We start from the raw sequence: 20,292 nt of genomic DNA, 5'->3' as shown, positions 1-20,292 counted from the left end.
CAGGAGGTGCTGCTCAGGTTCACCGGCATGTGTGCCCCAAGCCTGCTGCTATGAAGTGAAAGTTTCTGTCCTCTCACAATTTAATAATTGAAGCTCTAATCCCCAGTGTGATGGCATTTGGAGGTAGGGCCTTTGGAAGATAATTGTGGTTGCATTAGGTCATAAGGGTGGGGGCCTCATGATGGAATTAGTGTCCTTATAGAAAGAGGGAGAGACGTGAGATCTCTCCGAGTGCACGCAGCAGGGAAAGGCCATGTGAGAACATAATGAGAAGATAGCCATCTACGAAGCAGCAAGAGGGCCCTCACCAGTCAGTGAATCTGCTGGCGCCTTGATCTAGGGATTTCCAGCCTCCAGAACTCTGAGAAGTAAAGTGTTTGCTGTTCAGGCCCCCCAGACTATGGTATTCTGTTATAGCAGTCCAAAGTGACAGAGACACCTGTGGAGACCCCATTCTTCTGTCTTTCACCTGGTGATATTCTTCTTCAGACCAAGCCAGGGAGCGTTGTCTAGGGAGAAGGGGGTCTTTTGTGGCCATAGCTTACCCAGGTGGCACAGGGTCTGTCTGTGTGCACTGCTACATTTAGTGAAATGTGAGTGATGCCCTGTGTTTGGATGTGCATGGTGTGAGCACTATTGTGTGTGTGTCATTTACTCTTTAAACGGGAAATTGTCAGTGAATTATGTGCTGGGTTCTGAGCTCTCCCCTCCCCCACTTCCCTAAAACCACCCTTGTCCAGATCACCAGGGTTAGTTCTCAGTCCTCATTTTACTATGCCTGCGGGCTGCCCTTGACATAGCCCATCATGGGGGTTTCCTGAGTCAATATGTCCTTTTAGACCAACCTCTGTGTTTTTCTGCTGTTTCAGTGCTTGTCCTTCTCAGACTGCTTGAGTGGTCACCCCTCATTCTCTGGACCTCTTCACATGGAAGTATTCTGAAGGTTCAGGCCGTGGAATCTCACCTTCGTTATCCACACTCTCTTGTGATCTCTCAAATTGAAATCCGCAGACTGGACTTGTCCACTGCACTGCAGCTCATTCTCCACTTGCCCACTTGATATTGCCCACTTGACTTGGAAAACCTCATAGGTGCATGTGCGCGCGCGCGCACACACACACGCACACAGTCAAAACTAAACTCTTAACACCCACGTACACCAATTTTTTCCTTCTGTATTTCAGTTAATACCCAGGACAATAATCTTGTAGTTGACTTTTAACTCCTTACTTTCAATTCCCCACATCCAGCCCTTGGACAAATATTTTTAGATCTCCCTTCAAAATATAAAGAATCTGACCTCTCATTGCCTCCACTGCTTTCAGCATGGCTCAAACCATCAACCTCTCTCACCTGGAAGACTGCAGTTGACTGCTACTTGGTTTCAGCTTTTGGCTTTCTGACCTTATAGTCTGTTCTTAACATACAAGCCAGAGTGATCCTATTAAAATTTAAGTCAAGATGTCATCTCTCTCCTTTGAACTCTTGTCATGACCTCCCAGACCAAGCAGAGTAAAAGCAGGAATGTTGGAGTTATCAGACCAGGAATTTTTTAAAACTGAATATTCTAAGTGTTTTAATGGAAAAAGTAGACACCATGCAAAAACGGATGCATAACATAAGCAGAGAGATGGTAATTCTAAGAATCAAAAGAAATGCTAGTGGTAAGAAAAACCAAAACAATAACAAAGAATCCTTTTAGGGTACATGGGTGGCTCAGTTTGCTGAGGATCTGACTCTTGATTTCTGCTCAGGTCATGATCCATGGTTGTGTGATGGAGTCCCACGTTGGGCCTTACACTGGGCATGGAGCCTGTTTAAGATTCTCTCTCTGGCACAAAAACAGACACATAGACCAATGGAATAGAATAGAAACCCCAGAACTAGACCCACAAACGTATGGCCAACTCATCTTTGGCAAAGCAGGAAAGAACATCCAATGGAAAAAAGACAGTCTCTTTAACAAATGGTGCTGGGAGAACTGGACAGCAACATGCAGAAGGTTGAAACTAGACCACTTTCTCACACCATTCACAAAAATACACTCAAAATGGATAAAGGACCTGAATGTGAGACAGGAAACCATCAAAACCCTAGAGGAGAAAGCAGGAAAAGACCTCTCTGGCCTCAGCCATAGCAGTCTCTTACTCGACCCATCCCCAAAGGCAAGGGAATTAAAAGCAAAAACGAACTACTAGGACCTTATGAAGATAAAAAGCTTCTGCACAGCAAAGGAAACAACCAACAAAACTAAAAGGCAACCAACGGAATGGGAAAAGATATTTGCAAATGACATATCGGACAAAGGGCTAGTATCCAAAATCTATAAAGAGCTCACCAAACTCCACGCCCGAAAAACTAACCCAGTGAAGAAATGGGCAGAAAACATGAATAGACACTTCTCTAAAGAAGACATCCGGATGGCCAACAGGCACATGAAAAGATACTCAACGTTGCTCCTTGTCAGGGAAATACAAATCAAAACCACACTCAGATATCCCCTCACGCCAGTCAGAGTGGCCAAAATGAACAAATCAGGAGACTATAGATGCTGGAGAGGATGTGGAGAAACGGGAACCCTCTTGCACTGTTGGTGGGAATGCAAATTGGTGCAGCCACTCTGGAAAGCAGTGTGGAGGTTCCTCAGAAAATTAAAAATAGACCTACCCTATGACCCAGCAATAGCACTGCTAGGAATTTACCCAAGGGATACAGGAGTACTGATGCATAGGGGCACTTGTACCCCAATGTTTATAGCAGCACTCTCAACAATAGCCAAATTATGGGAAGAGCCTAAATGTCCATCAACTGATGAATGGATAAAGAAATTGTAGTTTATATACACAATGGAATACTACATGGCAATGAGAAAGAACGAAATATGGCCCTTTGTAGCAATGTGGATGGAACTGGAGAGTGTGATGCTAAGTGAAATAAGCCATACAGAGAAAGACAGATACCATATGGTTTCACTCTTATGTGGATCCTGAGAAACTTAACAGAAACCCATGGGGGAGGGGAAGGAAAAAAAAAAAAAAGAGGTTAGAGTGGGAGAGAGCCAAAGCATAAGAGACTCTTAAAAACTGAGAACAAACTGAGGATTGATGGGGGGTGGGAGGGAGAGGAGGGTGGGTGATGGGTATTGAGGAGGGCACCTTTTGGGATGAGCACTGGGTTTTGTATGGAAACCAATTTGACAATACATTTCATATATTGAAAAAAAAAAGTTTCTCTCTCTCTCTTTGCCCCTCCCCCCACTTGCTTGTTACCTTGCTGTCAAATAAAAAAATTTTTTTTAAATGTTTATTTTGAGAGACAGACTGCACAAGCTGGGGAGGAGCAAAGAGGGAGAGAGAAAATCCTAAGCAGCCTCCACACTTAGCGCAGGGCTTGCTCCCACAACCCTAGGATCATGACCAGAGCTGAAATCAAGAGTTGGATGCTTAACCAACTGAGCCACACAGGTGCCCCTAAAAAAAATTTTTTTTTTCAAATGAAGAATCCCTTTGATGGCCTCATTAATTGATTGGACAGGGCTGAGGAAAGAATCTCTGAGCTTGAGGATAATAACAGAATTCCTAAAACAAAAGCAAGGAGAAAAAAAGACTGAACAAAATTAGGACAGAATATCCAAAAACTGTGGGACAACCACCTGTAAAAGGCATAAGAGGAATGCTGAGAGGAGCAGAAAGAGAAAGGAACAGAGGAAGTATTAAAAGTAATAATGACTGAGACTTTACCCAAACTGATGTCAGACACCAAGCCACAGACTCATGAAGTTCTGAAAACATGAAACAGGATAAATACCAAAGAACTACACCTAGGAATGTCATCTTCAAACTTCAGGAACTAAAAAATAAGGAAGCCATCTTGAGAAAAGCCACAGATAAAAACACTTCATCTGTACAGGAGCAAAGATAAGAATTCTATCCAATTTCTTCTCAGAAACCATGCAAGGAAGAAGACGGGAGTGAAACATTTAAAGTATTGGGAGAAAAAACCCACCAACCTAGAATTCTGTACCCTGTGAAAGTATCCTCCAGAAGTGAGGAGAAATGAAGACTTTCCCAGACAAAAACCAAGGGAATGTGTTGCCAGTAGACCTGCCTCTCAAGAAATGTTAAAAGAAATTGTTCAGAGAGAAAGAAAATAATATAGTCAGAAACTTTACGTATAAAGAAATGAAGAGCATCAGAAAATGAATAAGTGAAGGTAAAGTGAAGATTTGTTTCTCTTAATTGCTCTAACAGCTATCAGCTAACAGGGAACAGATATATACATGGAAGACAATAAGAGGAACAAAGATAAGGATGACAAGTACTAGTAAAAATATGGTGGAGATTAATCCAACTACAGACATACCTTGTTTTGTGCTCTGCAGACACTGTACTGTTTACAAATTGAAGGTTTGTGGCAATCCTGTGGCAAGTCTTTTGGTGCCATTTTTCCAGCAGCATTTTTTTCTCTATGTTTCTGTGTCACATTTTGGTAATTCTTGTAATATTTCAAACTTTAAAATTATTATAATTTTTATGGTGATGTGTGATCAGTGATTGACTTACTGAAACCTCAGATGATAGCATTTTTTTAACAATAAAGTATTCTAAAATTAAGGTATGTACATTTTTTAAAGACATGATGCTATTACGCACTTAATAGACTGCAGTATAGTAGTGTAAACATGGCTTTTATATGCACTGGGAAACCAAAAATTCCACTTGTATTTATTGTGATATATGCTTCATTGCAGTGGTCTGGAACTGAGCCCACAATGTCCCTGAGGTATGCCTGTATTGTATGATATTTAAATATCTGCAGTCTAAGTGCAACAAAGACAGAGATTGTCAGAGTGGACAGAAAAGTAAGACCCCACTACGTGTTGTCTATAAGAAACCCACTTTAAATATAAAACACATGTCAATAAAAATAGAGATGTATGATCCTTTCAATGGGTGCAGAAAAAAGCATTTGACAAAATACAGCATCCTTTCAAAAACGCTCAAGAAAGTAGGGATAGAAGGAACATACCTTAACATCATAAAAGCCATGTGTGAAAGGCCCACAGCTGATAACATTCTCAGTGGGGAAAGACTGAGAGCTTTCCCCCTAAGATCAGGAACACGACAGTGATGTCCGCTCTCACCACTGTTCTTCAGTGTAGTACTGGAAGTCCTATCCTCAGTATTCAGACAACAAAAAGAAGTAAAAAGCATCCAAATTGGCAAGGAAGAAGTCAAGCTCTAACTCTTCACAGATGAAATGCTACTCTACATGGAAAATTGGAAAGACTCCAACAAAAAACTGCTAGAACTGATCCATGAATTCAGCAAAGTCGCAGGATATAAATCAATGTACAGAAATCAGTTGCATTTCTATACACCAATAATGAAACAGCAGAGAGAGATATTAAGGAATCAATCCCATTTACAACTGCAGCAAAAACCATAAGATACCTAGGAATATACCTAACTAAAGAGGTAAAAGATCTGTACACTGAAAACTATAGAAAGCTTATGAAAAATTGAAGACACAAAGAAATGGAAAAACAATGCATGCTCATGGATTGGAAGGACGAATATTGTTTAAAATGTCGATACTACCCAAAGCAGTCTACACATTCGATGCAATCCCAATCAAAATAACACCAGCTTTTGTCACAGAGCTAGAACAAACCATCCTAAAATTGGTGTGGACCCAGAAAAGACCCTGAATAGCTAAAGTAATGTTGAAAAAGAAAACCAAAGCTGGAGGCATCACAATTCCAGACTTGAAGATGTATTACAAAACCGTAATCATCACGACAGTATGGTATTGACACAAAACCAGACACATAGATCAATGGAATAGGATAGAGAACCCAGAAATAGACCCACATATATATGGCCAACTAATCTTTGACAAAGTAGGAAAGTATCCAATGGAAAAAAGACAGTCTCTTTAGCAAATGGTGCTGGGAAAACTGGATAGCGATATTCAGAGGAGTGAACCTGGACCACTTTCTTACACCATACACACACATAAGTTCAAAATGGATGAAAGACCTAAATGTGAGACAGGAAACCCATCAAAATCCTACAGGAGAAAACAGGCAGCAACCCATTGACCTCAGCCACAGCAACTTCTTGACATGTCTCCAGAGACAAAGGAAGTAAAAGCAAAAATGAACTACTGAGACCTCATCAAGGTAAAAGCTTCTGCACAGCAAAGGAAACAATCAGCAAAACTAAAAGGCAACCAATGGAATGGGAGGAGATATTTGGAAATGACAAATCAGATAAAGGGTTAGTATCCAAAATCTATAAAGAACTTGCCAAACAACACCCGAAGAACTAATAATCCAGTGAAGAAATGGGCAGAAGACATGAATAGACAGTTTTCCAAAGAAGACATTCAGATGGCTAACAGACACATGAAAAGATGCTCAACATCACTCATCATCAGGGAAATACAAATCAGAACCACCATGAGATACCACCTCACACCTGTCAGAATGCCTAAAATTAACCACTCAGGCAACAACAGATGTTGGCGAGGATGCGGAGAAAGAGGCACTCTTGTGCACTGCTGATGGGAATGCAAACCGGTGCAGCCACTCTGGAAAACAGTATGGAGGTTCCTCAAAAAATTAAAAATAGAACTACCCTATGAGCCAGCAAAGTGTACTGCTAGGTATTTATCCAAAGGATAAAAAATGTTCTTTCAAAGGAATATATGCACCCCATAGTTTATAGCAGCATTATCAACAATAGCCAAATTATGGAAAGAGCCCTAATGTCCATTGACTGATGAATGGATAAAGAAAAATGTGGTATACATACACAACGGAATACTACTGGATGATGAAAAAAATGAAATCTTGCCATTTGCAACAATGTGGATGGAATTAGAGGGTATTATGCTAAATGAAATAAGTCAGAGAAAGATATCATATGATGTCACTCATATGTGGAATTTGAGAAACTCAACAGATGAACATAGGGAAAGGGAAGGAAAAAGAAGATAAAAACAGAGGGAGGCAAACCATAAGAGACTCTTAAATACAGAGAATAAACTGAGGGCTGCTGGAGGGGAGGTGGGTAGGGAGATGGGTTAAATGGGCGGTGGGCATTAAGGAGGGCACTTTTTGGGATGAGCACTGGATGCTCATGGAAGAGATGAATCACTGGGTTCTACTCCTGAAGCTAAGGCCACCCTGTATGTTAACTAACTTGAATTCAAATTAAAAAAGAAAGAGAGAGATGGAGAGAGGTATTCCACGCTAACACTAATCAAAGGCAGTGGGAGTACCTATAGTAATTTCACACAGTTTAAACTTCAGAGCAAAGAAAGTATCAAAGATTAAGAGGGGCATTACAGGGGCACCTGGGTGGCTCAGTCGGTGCAGCGGCCGACTTCGGCTCAGGTCACGATCTCGCAGTCCGTGAGTTCAAGCCCCGCATCCGGCTCTGTGCTGACAGCTCAGAGCCTGGAGCCTGTTTCCGATTCTGTGTCTCCCTCTCTATGACCCTCCCCTGTTCGTGGTCTGTCTCTCTCTGTCTCAAAAATGAATAAACATTAAAAAAAAAAAAAGAGGGGCATTACATAATGATAAAAGGGTCCATTCTCCAAGAGGATGTAGCAATCCTTAACGTGTATGTGCCTAACAGCATATAGTCAGAATACATGAAGCAAGAACTGATAGAACTGCAAGGAGAAGTTGAATGCACATGATCCTCAAGGTTACATGGAACGTTCTCTTAGTCCGTATTCTGGGCCATAAAACACATGGTGACAAATTTAAAAGAATAGATACCATCCAATATCTGCTCTCAGACCGCAGTGGAATTAAACTAGAAATCATAACAGACAGCTGGAAAATCCCCAAATACTTGGAGTTTAAGCAACACACTTCTAAATAATATGGGGGCCAAAGAAGAAATCTCAAGAGACACTAAAAAAATACTCTGAACTCAGTGAAAATGGAAACAAAACATCAGAATTTGTGGGACATAGCAAAAGCAGTGCTTGAGGGAAATTTACAGTTTCAAATGCATATATTAAAACAAATCTTGGGTGCCTGTGTGGCTCAGGTGGTTAAGCCCCTGACTTCGGCTCAGGTCATGATCTCATGGTTCATGGGTTAGAGCCCCGCATCGAGCTCTTTGCTGACAGCTCAGAGCCTGGAGCCTGCTTTGGATTCTGTGTCTCCCTCTCTCTCTCTGCCTCTCCCCTGCTCATTCTCTCTCTCTCTCTCAAAAAATAAACATTAAAATTAAAAAAAAAAATTAAAAAAAACCCCCAGAAGATCTAAAATCAGTAATCTAAGCTCCCACCTTAGGAAACTAGAAAAAGAAGAGCAAATCAAAAGAAGGGGAATAATATTAGAGTAGAAATCAGTGAAACCCAAGACAGGAAATAAAGTGAAAATCTGACTCTTTGAAAGATTAGTAAAATCTGTAAGCCTCTAACCAGACTAAGGAAAAAAGAAGACACAAATTACTAATACCAGAAATTAAAAGGGACATCACTACCGATGCCATGGATATAGCTTGGCTAGGAACAAGGAATCTTAAAATTGCTAGAGAAAGGTAAAATTATGCTCATATAGATAAAAGTAAAATGAACATATGTTTTATTTGACTCATACATAGGGAACCAGGCAGATGTTATAATCAATTCAAATGAAGTCAAAAGGCTCAAGTTTACATGGCAAAAGGAATTGTTGCAAATCCAGGCAAACTGGTTTTCCTACAGAGGGAAGAGAAGTGCATGGGAGCTACCAGACAAAACAGCTTCCATGTCTGCCTGTCACCCACAGTTCGCAGAAAGCTGGACAACATCTCAGAGACAAGGAAGGCTAGAATCTGATAACCTGGAAGGATGTGCTGGACGGACACCATGCAGTGTTTTGCTGTCACTGTTTTTCTTCTGAAGAGTTAAATCAGTACACCAAAATCATTAACTTGAGCTCATATGAACTGATGAGCCCGTATGACTCAGGAAATCGAAATTAGGGAACTTTACCAAGAAAATGACACAGGAGATGCCAGCTCTGTTTCTGTCACCGCTTTGCTCCTGCTTCATCACTGGATAGATATCCTATGACCAGCCATTTTCACTCACACAGGGACAACCCGGCCTGGAAGGGTATGCTGCTTCCCCGTCAGCCTGTGGCTCTGGGAAGTGACCTATCATTGTCCTGGACTCTGGCTCGGGGGCCAGAGGCCAAACCGAACCTGGAGTCCTGGCCAGGGCTCTTCAGCACCTGCGGCCCCAGCCTGTGCCCTTCCTTGGTGGAGACTGGTATACCTTGCTGGCTCTTCTGCATCAGGAGCACTGGGGCTGCCTGTTCACCAATCCCTTCCTTCCTCTTCACAGACCTTTTAGAGAAATACTTGCAAAAAGATGACTGTGGGAGGTATGAGGGAAATGGGTCATCAGTGAGCCAGACAAGATGAGGGCACTTGTATGTAAGTAAAGCCCCATGTGGACCATGCAGTTAAGGGTATGGAAGAGTAGAGTATCTGTTGGGGTTCCGTCTCTCCTGAGACAGAAGTTACCAGGGCAAAATTTTCATTGACATAGTTGGGTGGGAATAGCGAAACACTGTACTGAGTTTTAAATGAGCACATCTGGTGGTTGGCAGACCACCCTTTATTCTAAGATGGTGCACCCTGCTTCTTTTGCATTGCAATAGCCTTTCTCAGGAAGTATTGGTGGAAACAGACTTGATCAAGTAAGGTACCTGCAGGGAAATCTGATGTATCCTCTCCATCCTCCTTTTTCATTTTTCTGTTTGGCGAAATAACAAAATCCCTGTGATTTTATCATGGGGTGAGAAAGAACTGGGGTAGGCCCAGTGGGGTTTTTGGTCCCTGACTCTTGCTTTGGTTGTGTTAGGTAAATGTTGACACTGGATGCAGTGAGGAAGAAAAATAGCCCTGGAGTCTCCCAAAGGAGCAAGCTGGGACCTGGATATGTCATTCTAGTGTGATGGCTCTGTGTGCTGAGTTTCCGGCAGGATTAGCAGTTATGTTGAACACCCTTATCAAGACTGTTGTGTCTGGGGACTGTTGCATATCTGTTTTCACTTCTGGGTGACTATGAAGTGGACAATTTGGGTGATATCTTTTTAGCACAAAAAGAAACACAAATTACTAATCTCAGAAATGAAAGAGGGACATCGCTATAGATCCCATGGATATAGTCAACAACAAGCGACTTTATGATGTTTGAGTAGATTTTTTTTTCAAAAAAACTTTTGTTGTTGTAAAATACATTTAACCATTTTTAAGTGCACAGTTCAGTGGTATTAAGTAACATTCACATTGTTATTCAAACATCCCCACCATCCACCTCCGGAACTCTTTTCATCTTCTCCAATCGAAACTCTGTCCCATCAGTGATAACTCCCCATTCTCCCCTCTCTCCAGTCCCTGACAATCACCATTCTGCTTCTGTCTCTTATGGTTTGACTAATACCTCATGTAAGTGGAATCCTACAGTATTTGTCTCTTTGATGACTGGCTTATTTCACTTAGCATAATGCCCTTAAGGTTTATCCGTGTTGTAGCAGGTGTCAGAATTTCCATCCTGTTTTTTTTTTTTTTTTTTAAACCTTAAGTCCTATGACAATTGTTTACTATAAAGGTGAACCCTGATCCTCATGATGGGCTTATTGGTAAACTTTCTGGTAGTGAGCATAGGCACCAGGACAGCCAAACTTTGTGGATTCACAGCCCCGGGGATCGGCCACCAGCAGGGTCTGGTTGTACTGGATGAGGATGTCTTTAATCTCCTTCTTGGAAGCCTCATGCATGTATTTCTGGTAATAGGCCACCAGGGCTTTGGAGAGGGACTGGTGGATTTTTTTCTTTTGGTTCAATGAAAGACATTTATTTCATGAAATACATAGAAACCTTTGCTCTCTGAAACCAGGAAATATGTTATTCTAGCCTCTGAGGTGTCTGAGTCATTTAGGGTTTACTTCCTTGAGCATTGACATTTTAAAATTGGCATTTCTACAGTGTACCCTTTCTGCCTTTATTAAATACCCCCTAAATTAATTTCTTTTGGATAACTTAAGGGCATATTATGATCCTCCATATGTTAAAAGCTACTCTAAGGCCTGTGGCATGTGCCTCTTTATCCCCATACCAGGTGGCCTCGATGCTGTGCTTTGAATGCTCACATTTCCTTTTTATGCTGTTCTGTGGCTATTCTTTCAAGCTGCTGTCACATAGATCTGTCTATAAATTACCTATTACAAGTATTGTTTTTTCTTTAGTAACTTTCTGTTTCTAATTTGTTGTGGTATAGGAAATCAAAGCCAAATAATAAGAATTGCACATAAAATAAGAGAAGACATCAGGGCCTAAGAAATTCTTTTATGAGTAAATAAAATGTGCAAGTTTTAGCATGTTGACTTTGTGCTTTGCCGAGGTCCTTTTTCTTTGTGGTTCTTACTGTCTTCTGAGTTGACTAAGTGATGTTGCTACTAAACGTAAGTCAGTGGTGAGCATGTTAATAAACAATTTTATTTTCAGGTAAATCCAGCCATATTCATTTTTATCTTCTAATATCCCAAGTCCCATGCTAGTGCTGTCCTGTTCATCAAAGCACACCTTATTATTTAGGGTAGGCTGAACTCATGGAACATATAGATCCCAAGTGTAATCTCCAACTTAGTAGAAGTTCTTTCTGTCCTGCAAGGGTCCAGGCAGATGGTCCAGCTGGGTGGCAGTGCTGTTGTTCAGTCATGTAGAACCCAGGCTGATGGTGGCTCTGCCAGCTTCATCAGGTAGCTTCCTGCTGAATGCAGTGACCACAGTGTACCTTTGAGAGGCCCCCTGCTCAACATGAATGCCTGATTCTCACCATCACATTTGTGTCTGCAACTCTGTGGTATGATAAGAGTTTGGGAAGACTCTTATGGAAGACTCTGGAGCCCTGTGGTTATAACTGATTTTAAGAGGGAAGCGAATTACGTTTATTTGGCTTTGTCTCAGCCTCTCCACTCCATGGAGCTCTTCTTCTGACTAACCAAAGTTGTTTTAAACTCAAGGAAGAGAACGTGTCTTCTTTTTGACTACAAACTTAACAGTACGTGTGAAAAGCAATCCTGAGTGGCTCCTATCAAGGGAATTACACCCAGTGTGTGTGCTGTATTTTAAGAAATCATGGTAACTGACAACGGTTTCGGAGAACAAGTGAAAAGTACTCATTAATGTCCCAGGTCAAAAACTCTCCTTCTAGGTCTACACTCTGCAGAAATGGTGGTAAAGAAGACATTTATAAGAATATTTGTTGTAACATTATTTGTAATACTGGAAACCAGGAACATTAAATGACTATTAATGGGAAATAGATAAATAGGATATTTATATAGTATTTAAAACAAATTCATTTATTCACCAAATATTTACTGAATGCTTATTTTATGCCAGGTGCTCGTGTAGCTGTTGGGATTATGACTGTGAATAACACAGATAAACCCCTCTCTTCAGGGTGTCTCTAATCTTGTGAAGACACAGGTCCTCAATAGCATACATTGAGTAGATTGCATGGTGGACGGTGATAAGGGCTAAGAAGAGACAGTAAAGCAGAGAAGGGGGATGCTAAGGGTTAGGCATGGGGGTAGGACATGAAAGTTCAGATTGGGTGGCCAGAAGAAAAGACCTGAGATGAGGGATCTAGCTTTGCTGAGGAAGAGCTTTTTGGGCCATGAAACAAAGAAGGCAAAGGTCACAAGGCTGGAGGCTGGGGGCTGGGGGTAGGAGGAGCATGGAGCCCACCTGGGACAAGTGGATAATCTGTGTCAAAATGGCCTGAGCTGTGTAGGAAAAGTTGTAGGGTGGTGTATGCAGTAACACACCATACCTGCTAATTTAGCAACCTCTAGAGTAGGAGCTCTTAATCTAAATAAAATAGTATACATATGATCGTAACAGAAGTCAATTATATTGAAATAATTGTAAAATTTAATGGATTAGTGTTATAAGAAGTGCTTTGTTATCCGAGCATTAAGCAGCAAGGCAATACCTAGGCAAGTTAAAGGCTTGTCCTTTAAAGATCTGTCCGTGTGAAGGGTGTCATTGGTTAGTCCGAGTGGAGCTTTGAAGCTGTGGGGTGGCCTTTGACAGAGCTGCTTCCGTGCGTCCATCAACACAGTTGTAGGGAGTCACTAGACAATCCACGTGAGAGCGTGGGACCTGCCATTTGGAGTCTGAACGATTAACGACCAGGCACAGAGCTGCCTAGGGGTTGCTTGGCCCCGTCACCTGAGCCCTTGTGGACGATCTGGCACCAATGTTGTAATTTCAAAGCAGTGTGAGTGTAAATGACATTTTGAGTTATTTCTGACAACTGTAACATGATAGAAAAATCTGAATTTTCTTGGTGATGAAGTCACAGGTACTACTAATATTGTGGTACTCTTGCCTACATTTGTGGTTGACAGAAATGATGAGTTTTGGCCAGAAGTTAGTGAAGCTAAATGTGAGTTTTTTTCTGTCCAAATTCAGGGACACCCTGACATCGGCCTGTGGATGCCAGGTTAAGAATTTTCCTCCAGGGGGGCCTGGGTGGCTCAGTCGGTTAAACATCTGGCTTAGGCTCAGGTCATGATCTTACGGTTTGTGGGTTTGAGCCCCACGTCAGGCTCTGTGCTGACAGCTCAGAGCCTGGAGCCTGCTTCAGACTCTGTCTCCCTCCCCTACTCGTGCTCTGTCTGTCTGTGTGTGTCTCTCTCAAAAATAAATAAAAACAACAAGACAAAACAAAAAAGAATCTTCCTCTAAAGCAATATAGTGTTCAAAGCCATACACACACACACACACACACACACACACACACACACACACACAGATTTACAAATGGATTGGGATAACACACGCCAAGTTAATGATTGTGATTTTCTGCGTGTCTTGTACTAGGATGGTATATAATATCCCAGAATATGTTATAAACACAATTATGGTATTCATAGTAGAAAACCAAGTCCTAAACCTCTTAACATCCAGCAGAATTTGTAGGCCAGAGAGCTATTCGGTCCAGTTCTTGGTCACCGGATGCATTTCCCTTGGTGGTCCTAATTACCGATAGAAAAACTGAGCTATTGTGACAAAGGGGATGTCCCCCTTCGGCCAGTGTGATTACATGGGCTCAAATCCCAGCTTTTCTGTTTACTGCTTATAATGCCTTGGGCCAATTATTTCACATACCTGTGCCTTAGTTTCCTCACCTATAAAATTAGGATTGAAACAACTTTGCACCTGTATAGCAGCAGTACTCACCTTGTAGGATTGATGGGAGGATCTAGTGAGAGCAGACCGGGATCTTCTAGCGGAGTGGCTAGCTTACAGTCAGTGCTAATAAGGGCTGCCTGGTATTAGGGCCGTCACCATAACCACTTCCAACGTTTGGGAAATGTTGGTTTAATATTATTTTCATTTCACAACATGATTTGATTGTAAATGCGTTTACGGCAAATTATTTTAAATGTTTGTGTACTTTTAAAAAAAGGCTTTGTTACACCATTTTTCTTCTTAATAGCAGTAATGATTAAACAGGATTCCTGGAGTGGGGCAGACCCACGCATCTCACTGGTTGTGGCATGTTGGACAAGTTATGTGACCCGTTTGCTTTGGTCCCTTATCTGAGAAAATCGGATAGTAGTAGTGTTTTCATCACAGGACGAGGGATGATTCAATGAGTCAATATATTTATGACGCTTCTGGAAAGGTGCCCAGCACATAACAAATACTCAGTAAACTAACTTCCTCCTCCTCCTCTTAGACCTTGGCAGTTTCATCCTTCCTCTGACCCATACTCTGTAGTCAGCATCTCCAGCTTTTTCCTTTAGTGTCTGCTGTGTGCGGTATACTGCTCGTAGTGTGCTGGGCACCTGGAGGTCCATTTATTTATTCCTTCGATCATTTTTTGAATGCTGGAGATACACTGAGAGTGAGGCCACTGACCTAGAACCTGCCATCGAGATTTAATGAAGGTGTTTTCAAGATGCAAAAGGTATGGAGAGGAAGGAGTCCCTGCATCTCCCTAGGAAGGCGGGGCAGGCTGTGTGGGGGTGGTTCTGCCTGAGCTGAGTAGAGATTTGCCTACAGTAATAAGCCCAGGGTGACAGTCCAGGATGGAACCTGCTTTTGCTTCTTTGGGACCTTTGTGGACAGTGTGGCTCGGGGATGGTGTGCCTGTGGAATGATGGTAGGCAGGGCTGTGCTCTATTCTGCTTCATCCCTCGACTCAGGAGGGGGCTGTTACTTGCATTTTAGGAAAGTAACCGTGGAAGGCAGTATGGAGGAGGCTCTGGAAGGGAAGACCAGAGGTAGGAAGGCCAGTCAGAAGAAGAGGCTAATGATCTTTTAATAGCGTGGGCAAGGAGAGTAGGGGACAGGAGAGCCTCTGAAGGCAGCGCTGGCCACCTGACCCTCCACTGTGTGCCTGGTGCCCGGACAGTGCCCCGCACACGGGACTTCAGCTGCAAATGCTTTCTGAATAAATGGGTGGGGCACTTCAGAGACAGAATTAGTGCTGCAGTTTCCAGCTCCACTCGAGGCGTAGTGTGTGGAAAGAGGGTTGAATTCGAGGGGAAGATAAATGGAGTCTGGTTTGAACATGTTGGCCTTGAGGTGTTCTGGGACCTCTGTGTAGCCTACAGTCGCGACACAAGTCCGGAGTCCCGATCCCAGTTGCAGTGGGGTGGTGGAGGGGTGGTAAGAGGAGGAGCGAAAAGGCCACGGAAGAAGCCCCTGCGTGTCCAACCAGTATCCGTTTGGCCGTCGAATCCGCGTCTCCAGCTCAGGCCTTCTGTCCTGAGCTCGCCCATGCCGCTGTCCTCCAGGTGGCTTTCTCTCAGTTCTCTGCTCGCGGTGGTCAAGGCCGAGCTCGTCACTTCCCGGAACGTGGCTTTCCCCGTTCGTTCCAATCACACTCACCAAAACTGTGATATTTTCTCTTGGATGAAATTTGGTAAAATCTCAGCTCCTCAGAAGGCTTAAAATGGAAGGTTCTAATTTCTCTGAGGTTTTATTTTTAATGTTTATTTGTGAGAGACAGACAGACAGACAGAGAGAGAGCAGGGGAGGGGCAGAGAGAGAGGGAGACACAATCCGAAGCAGGCTCCAGGCTCCAGGCTCCGAGCTGTCAGCACAGAGCGAACTCCCAAACCATGAGATCATGACCTGAGCCCAAGTAGGATGCTGAACCAACTGAGTCACCCAGGCGTTCCAAATTTTTTTTTTAAGGCGCTTATTTAAAAAGATCTTTCTAGGGGCGCCTGGGTGGCGCAGTCGGTTGGGCGTCCGACTTCAGCCGGGTCACAATCTCGTGGTCCGGGAGCTCGAGCCCCACGTCGGGCTCTGGGCTGATGGCTCAGAGCCTGGAGCCTGTTTCCGATTCTGTGTCTCCCTCTCTCTCTGCCCCTCCCCCGTTCGTGCTCTGTCTCTCTCTGTCCCAAAAATAAATAAAAAACGTTGAAAAAAAATTAAAAAAAAATAAAAAGATCTTTCTAAAATATTATCTTTTTAGATTTTCATTACTTATCTATTAAAAATTTTCTTCTATTTGAGTATAGTTGACACACAACATTACCTTAGTTTCAGATGTACAAACAACATAGAGACTCTTGCCTCTCTATGCTCCGCTTACCGCAAGTGTGCCTGCCATCTGCTAAAAACACGACCTGAGAGCTTTTCCCACCATTCTTGTCTCTCTAGGGGACACTCTTCGTCCAGATCTTCCAGAGACTCACTCCCTCACATCCTTCACGCCTCTGCCTAAGCTTGACCCTCTTGAGAGGCCTTCTCTGATCTCACCTTCACCTTGCTTGATTTTGTTTCATACCACTTAGCGCTGTGTGATTGGCTAATATTTTAATCACTTATCATTAACTGCTTTTTGGTTGTTTTTTTAAAACCTCCCGCGCTAGAATGGAAGGGTGGGATTGTATTTCCTGTACTTTGCAGGTGTTTGATTCATACTAGGTATGCAGCCATGTATGATATGTTACGTCCGGTTTACAAATTTGGAAGCCGAGGCTCAGCAGAGTTACTTATGGAAGGTCAAGGTCACACAGTTTCTAAATGATAGAGCCGGTGACTAATTGTATCACTTGGGATTTTTATACTCTGTCAAGCTGACTTCTAGATAAGACCAATTGTTTTAAGACTGTATTTTTACTCGCGATGGGTACCGAACTACTCAAACAGATATTGGATATTTCTGATCATTAAAAAAATACTTTTTCCCCCAATTTAGGAGGATATGGCAAAAAAAGAGGTCGTAGTAAAAAATGGAGGGAAATGCTGAAGCTGCCCCCTGTCAGCCAGTGCAGCGAGCTTAGATGTTCCATTGGTGAGTAAATAGTGCCAGTCTGGGGCCCACGTCGGGCACTGTACCATTCGTTAGGTGTTATTCTTTTAAGAAGTAATATGTGCACATTGTTCTATATAGGACAGAAGAGTAATATAGTAAAATTTCCTCTCCCCATGACCCAACTAATCATCTCTCTAGAAGTGAACACAATGTTTTCAAGGTTCATCCATGTGGTAGCATGAATCAGTACTTAATTCCTTTTTCTTGGGAAGTAACATTTCACTGTATGGTTATATCACTTCTTGTTTATCCATTCATCAGTTGATAGAGGAGTTGCTTCCTTTTTTTTTTCTTTTTGTCTATTATGAATAATGCTGCTAGAAACATTGATGTACAAGTGTTTGTGTTTGTGGTAGAGTACACATTAAAATGACCATTTTAGCCATTTTTAAGGGATCCAGTTTCATTTTCTTGCATTGGATATCCAGTTGTTCCAGAACCATTCATTGAATGACTATTGAATTGTCTTAGTACCTTTATCAAAATCAACTGACTGTGAAGGTGAATGTTTATTTCTGGGCACTTGTAAGGATACACGTGTTTGCATTTAGAGCCCACTCAGATAATCAGGACAGTCGTCCATCTCAAGATCCTTGCAAATAATCATATTTGCAAAGGCTCTCTCTCTTTTTTTTTTTTTTCCTTCAAATAAGGTCGTATTTATAGGGATGAGGACCTGATACCTTGGGAAGGCTGTTATTCAGCCTATTACAGATGGTAACTCTAAGCTTAACTTTTTCTTAACCTCTTGAGGAACTGGCAAACTGTTTTCCAAAGGCAGCTGCACATTTTACATTCCCACCGGCAATATACGAGAGTTCCAGTTTCTCCACATCCTTGCCAACGCTATTTTCATTATAGTTAGCCTAGCCGGTATGATTTGCATTTCACTAATGACGAATGATGTTGAGCATCTTTTTATGTGATTATTGGCCATGCTTCTTTGGGTCAGCTGATACTTGATCCATAGTGTTAATAGTAATTTTTCTCTGCATGTAGCCCCAAGTGATTAATACAAAGATTGATTCCATTATTTGACGCATGCATTATAATTAAGATATTATAAGCTTTACTTTGGGGTTATTTATGCTATTGAATATATTCATAGGATCATAGAAATATATCCATGTATATTTGCATATAAATTACCTCTGTATACTTCTGATTCTTTGGGGGGTAGGTTTTAGTACATAGAATGAAGTAAATGAGATTAAATATCCCATTAGTTAACCTTCCCCCCTGCCATTTCATGCTTTTAAAAATTAATTTTTATTTTTATTTTATATTTATTATTTATATTTTATATTTAAAATTAATTTTTATTTTCATTTTTTTAAAAATTAATTTTATTTTTATTGAGATATAATTTACATATAACATTGTATGAGCCTAAGGTGTACCACTCCATTAGTTAACTTTTAAATGTCAGCATTTATTTGCTTCTGTGTACCAAGCACTGGGAATGGTGCCACCAATAACAGTGGCTAAGAAGCAGACATGACTTCTGACCTCTTGGCAGAGATAGTTATGAAATAAATCATTGCAGAAATAAGCACAATTACAAATTGCAGTAAGCCCTCTGAAGGAAAAGTTCTCACCTGCTGGGTAAGTACAAGGGCCCCAAAGTGAGACGGAGCATGGCAATTCCCAGGGACATCGGAAAGGCCAGTCGTACCAGAGCAGAGAGGTGGAGAAGGAAAGTGGCACTGGATGAGAGGAGAGGAGGGAGGCAGGGTTTGTAGGCCTGGTAAAGGCATTCATCTCGTTAGAAAGGTGGCGTTGTCAGAGTTCCAGCAGAGGGATGATGTAAGTAGACGCACGTCTCTGGAGGGCGTCTCAGGCTTCAGGGTGAGGCATGTAATTGACAGGGTAGATAGAGAGGCAGGAAGGCCACGGGAGAGACTGTCGCCCTTGTGTGAGCAAGAAATGATGGCAGCTTGGCATGGGATGGAGGGGACCAAATTGGATGGCCATGAGAGATGTTTAGGAAGTAGAATCAGTTGGATTTACATGTGGAGGTAGGAAGGGTAGAGGTGCTAAGGGTGGCTTCCACGTCTGGTCCACCCACTGAGATCGGGTCCGTGGTGTGAGGAGCTCTGTTTGGACGGAAGGGGCACATTCATGTTTAGAGATCGGAAGAGTTTGGGTCTGGGAGAGCTCCGTGTCCCAATGGCGGTTAGCGGTCATGACTGGGAGTGGATAAGCTCTCCCTAGAGACAGGAAGAGGAGAAAGGGCCCTTGACCAGGTTCAGAGGACCTCACATCCTGGTGTGGCTCGGGCAAAGCAGACCAAGGAGGAACAGCCAGGGGGGTCTGTGCGCAGTCTGGGGAGCGGATGGGTCCAGAGAACTGGGGGCCAGGGTGGCCCCAGGTTGGTGGGCATGTCAGCGGAGAGGTCAAGCGGCCACTGGACTTATCCCAAGGTCAAGGTCTCTGTTTCACCCACAGTTTCGTGAAGTGAATGAATGAAGGAATGGGTGAATTGGTGACATTAGTGCAGTTGCTTCAGGGAAGATGTACAAGCCGACTTTCTCACTGAATAAAACGATGTTTCCACTCAGATACCCTCTACTTTGTATGCAGCTCTTCGTTTATTTTATTAGTTTACGTGTGTGTCTGATTTAGTGCAGTAGTAGGCGCATGCTGGGTCTTTCTAATGTTCATCCTTGGGTTGTTCTAAATTGGTGGCTTGTAGAGAATCCATGAGCTATAAAACTTAGAGTTAGTGTTTTTACTGAAGGAGGATCACTTTGAAAGTAAGCAAGAGAGCTTTTGTAAGTGGCTCATCCTTGCCTCAGAATTTGGTGCACTTAGAAACCCCAGTGTCTCATGTGGCTGGCTCCCCTCCCTACGCTGCCCATGGGAGAGTGCCTCTCGGGGAGCGGGCTTTGACTCTGGTGCCCTGAGGGCTCCGACCTGGAA

At 42.5% G+C, this 20,292-nt stretch overlaps 1 protein-coding gene across 14 annotated transcripts in view; it reads left to right on the top strand.

The window, feature by feature from the left end:
- Positions 1–20,292, top strand: part of GRK4 (G protein-coupled receptor kinase 4) — a 95,146-nt gene that overhangs the window by 12,658 nt on the left and 62,196 nt on the right. For 10 of the 14 annotated variants that reach the window (XR_008296449.1, XM_053217686.1, XM_053217693.1 and 7 more), the window contains exon 2: positions 17,254–17,349. The exons of the other annotated variants lie outside the window; for them this stretch is intronic. Coding sequence is in view for 9 of the 10 variants with exons in the window: in XM_053217686.1 (XP_053073661.1) it covers positions 17,254–17,349 (96 nt within the window). In the remaining variant the exon portion in view is untranslated. The remainder of the gene's footprint in view (positions 1–17,253; positions 17,350–20,292) is intronic. 14 annotated transcript variants of the gene reach the window in all.

This window comes from Acinonyx jubatus, chromosome B1 (genome assembly GCF_027475565.1).
Source record: "Acinonyx jubatus isolate Ajub_Pintada_27869175 chromosome B1, VMU_Ajub_asm_v1.0, whole genome shotgun sequence".
In the NCBI taxonomy this organism is placed as follows: Eukaryota; Metazoa; Chordata; class Mammalia; order Carnivora; family Felidae; genus Acinonyx; species Acinonyx jubatus.
This window is presented reverse-complemented; position numbering and strand designations above follow the sequence as displayed.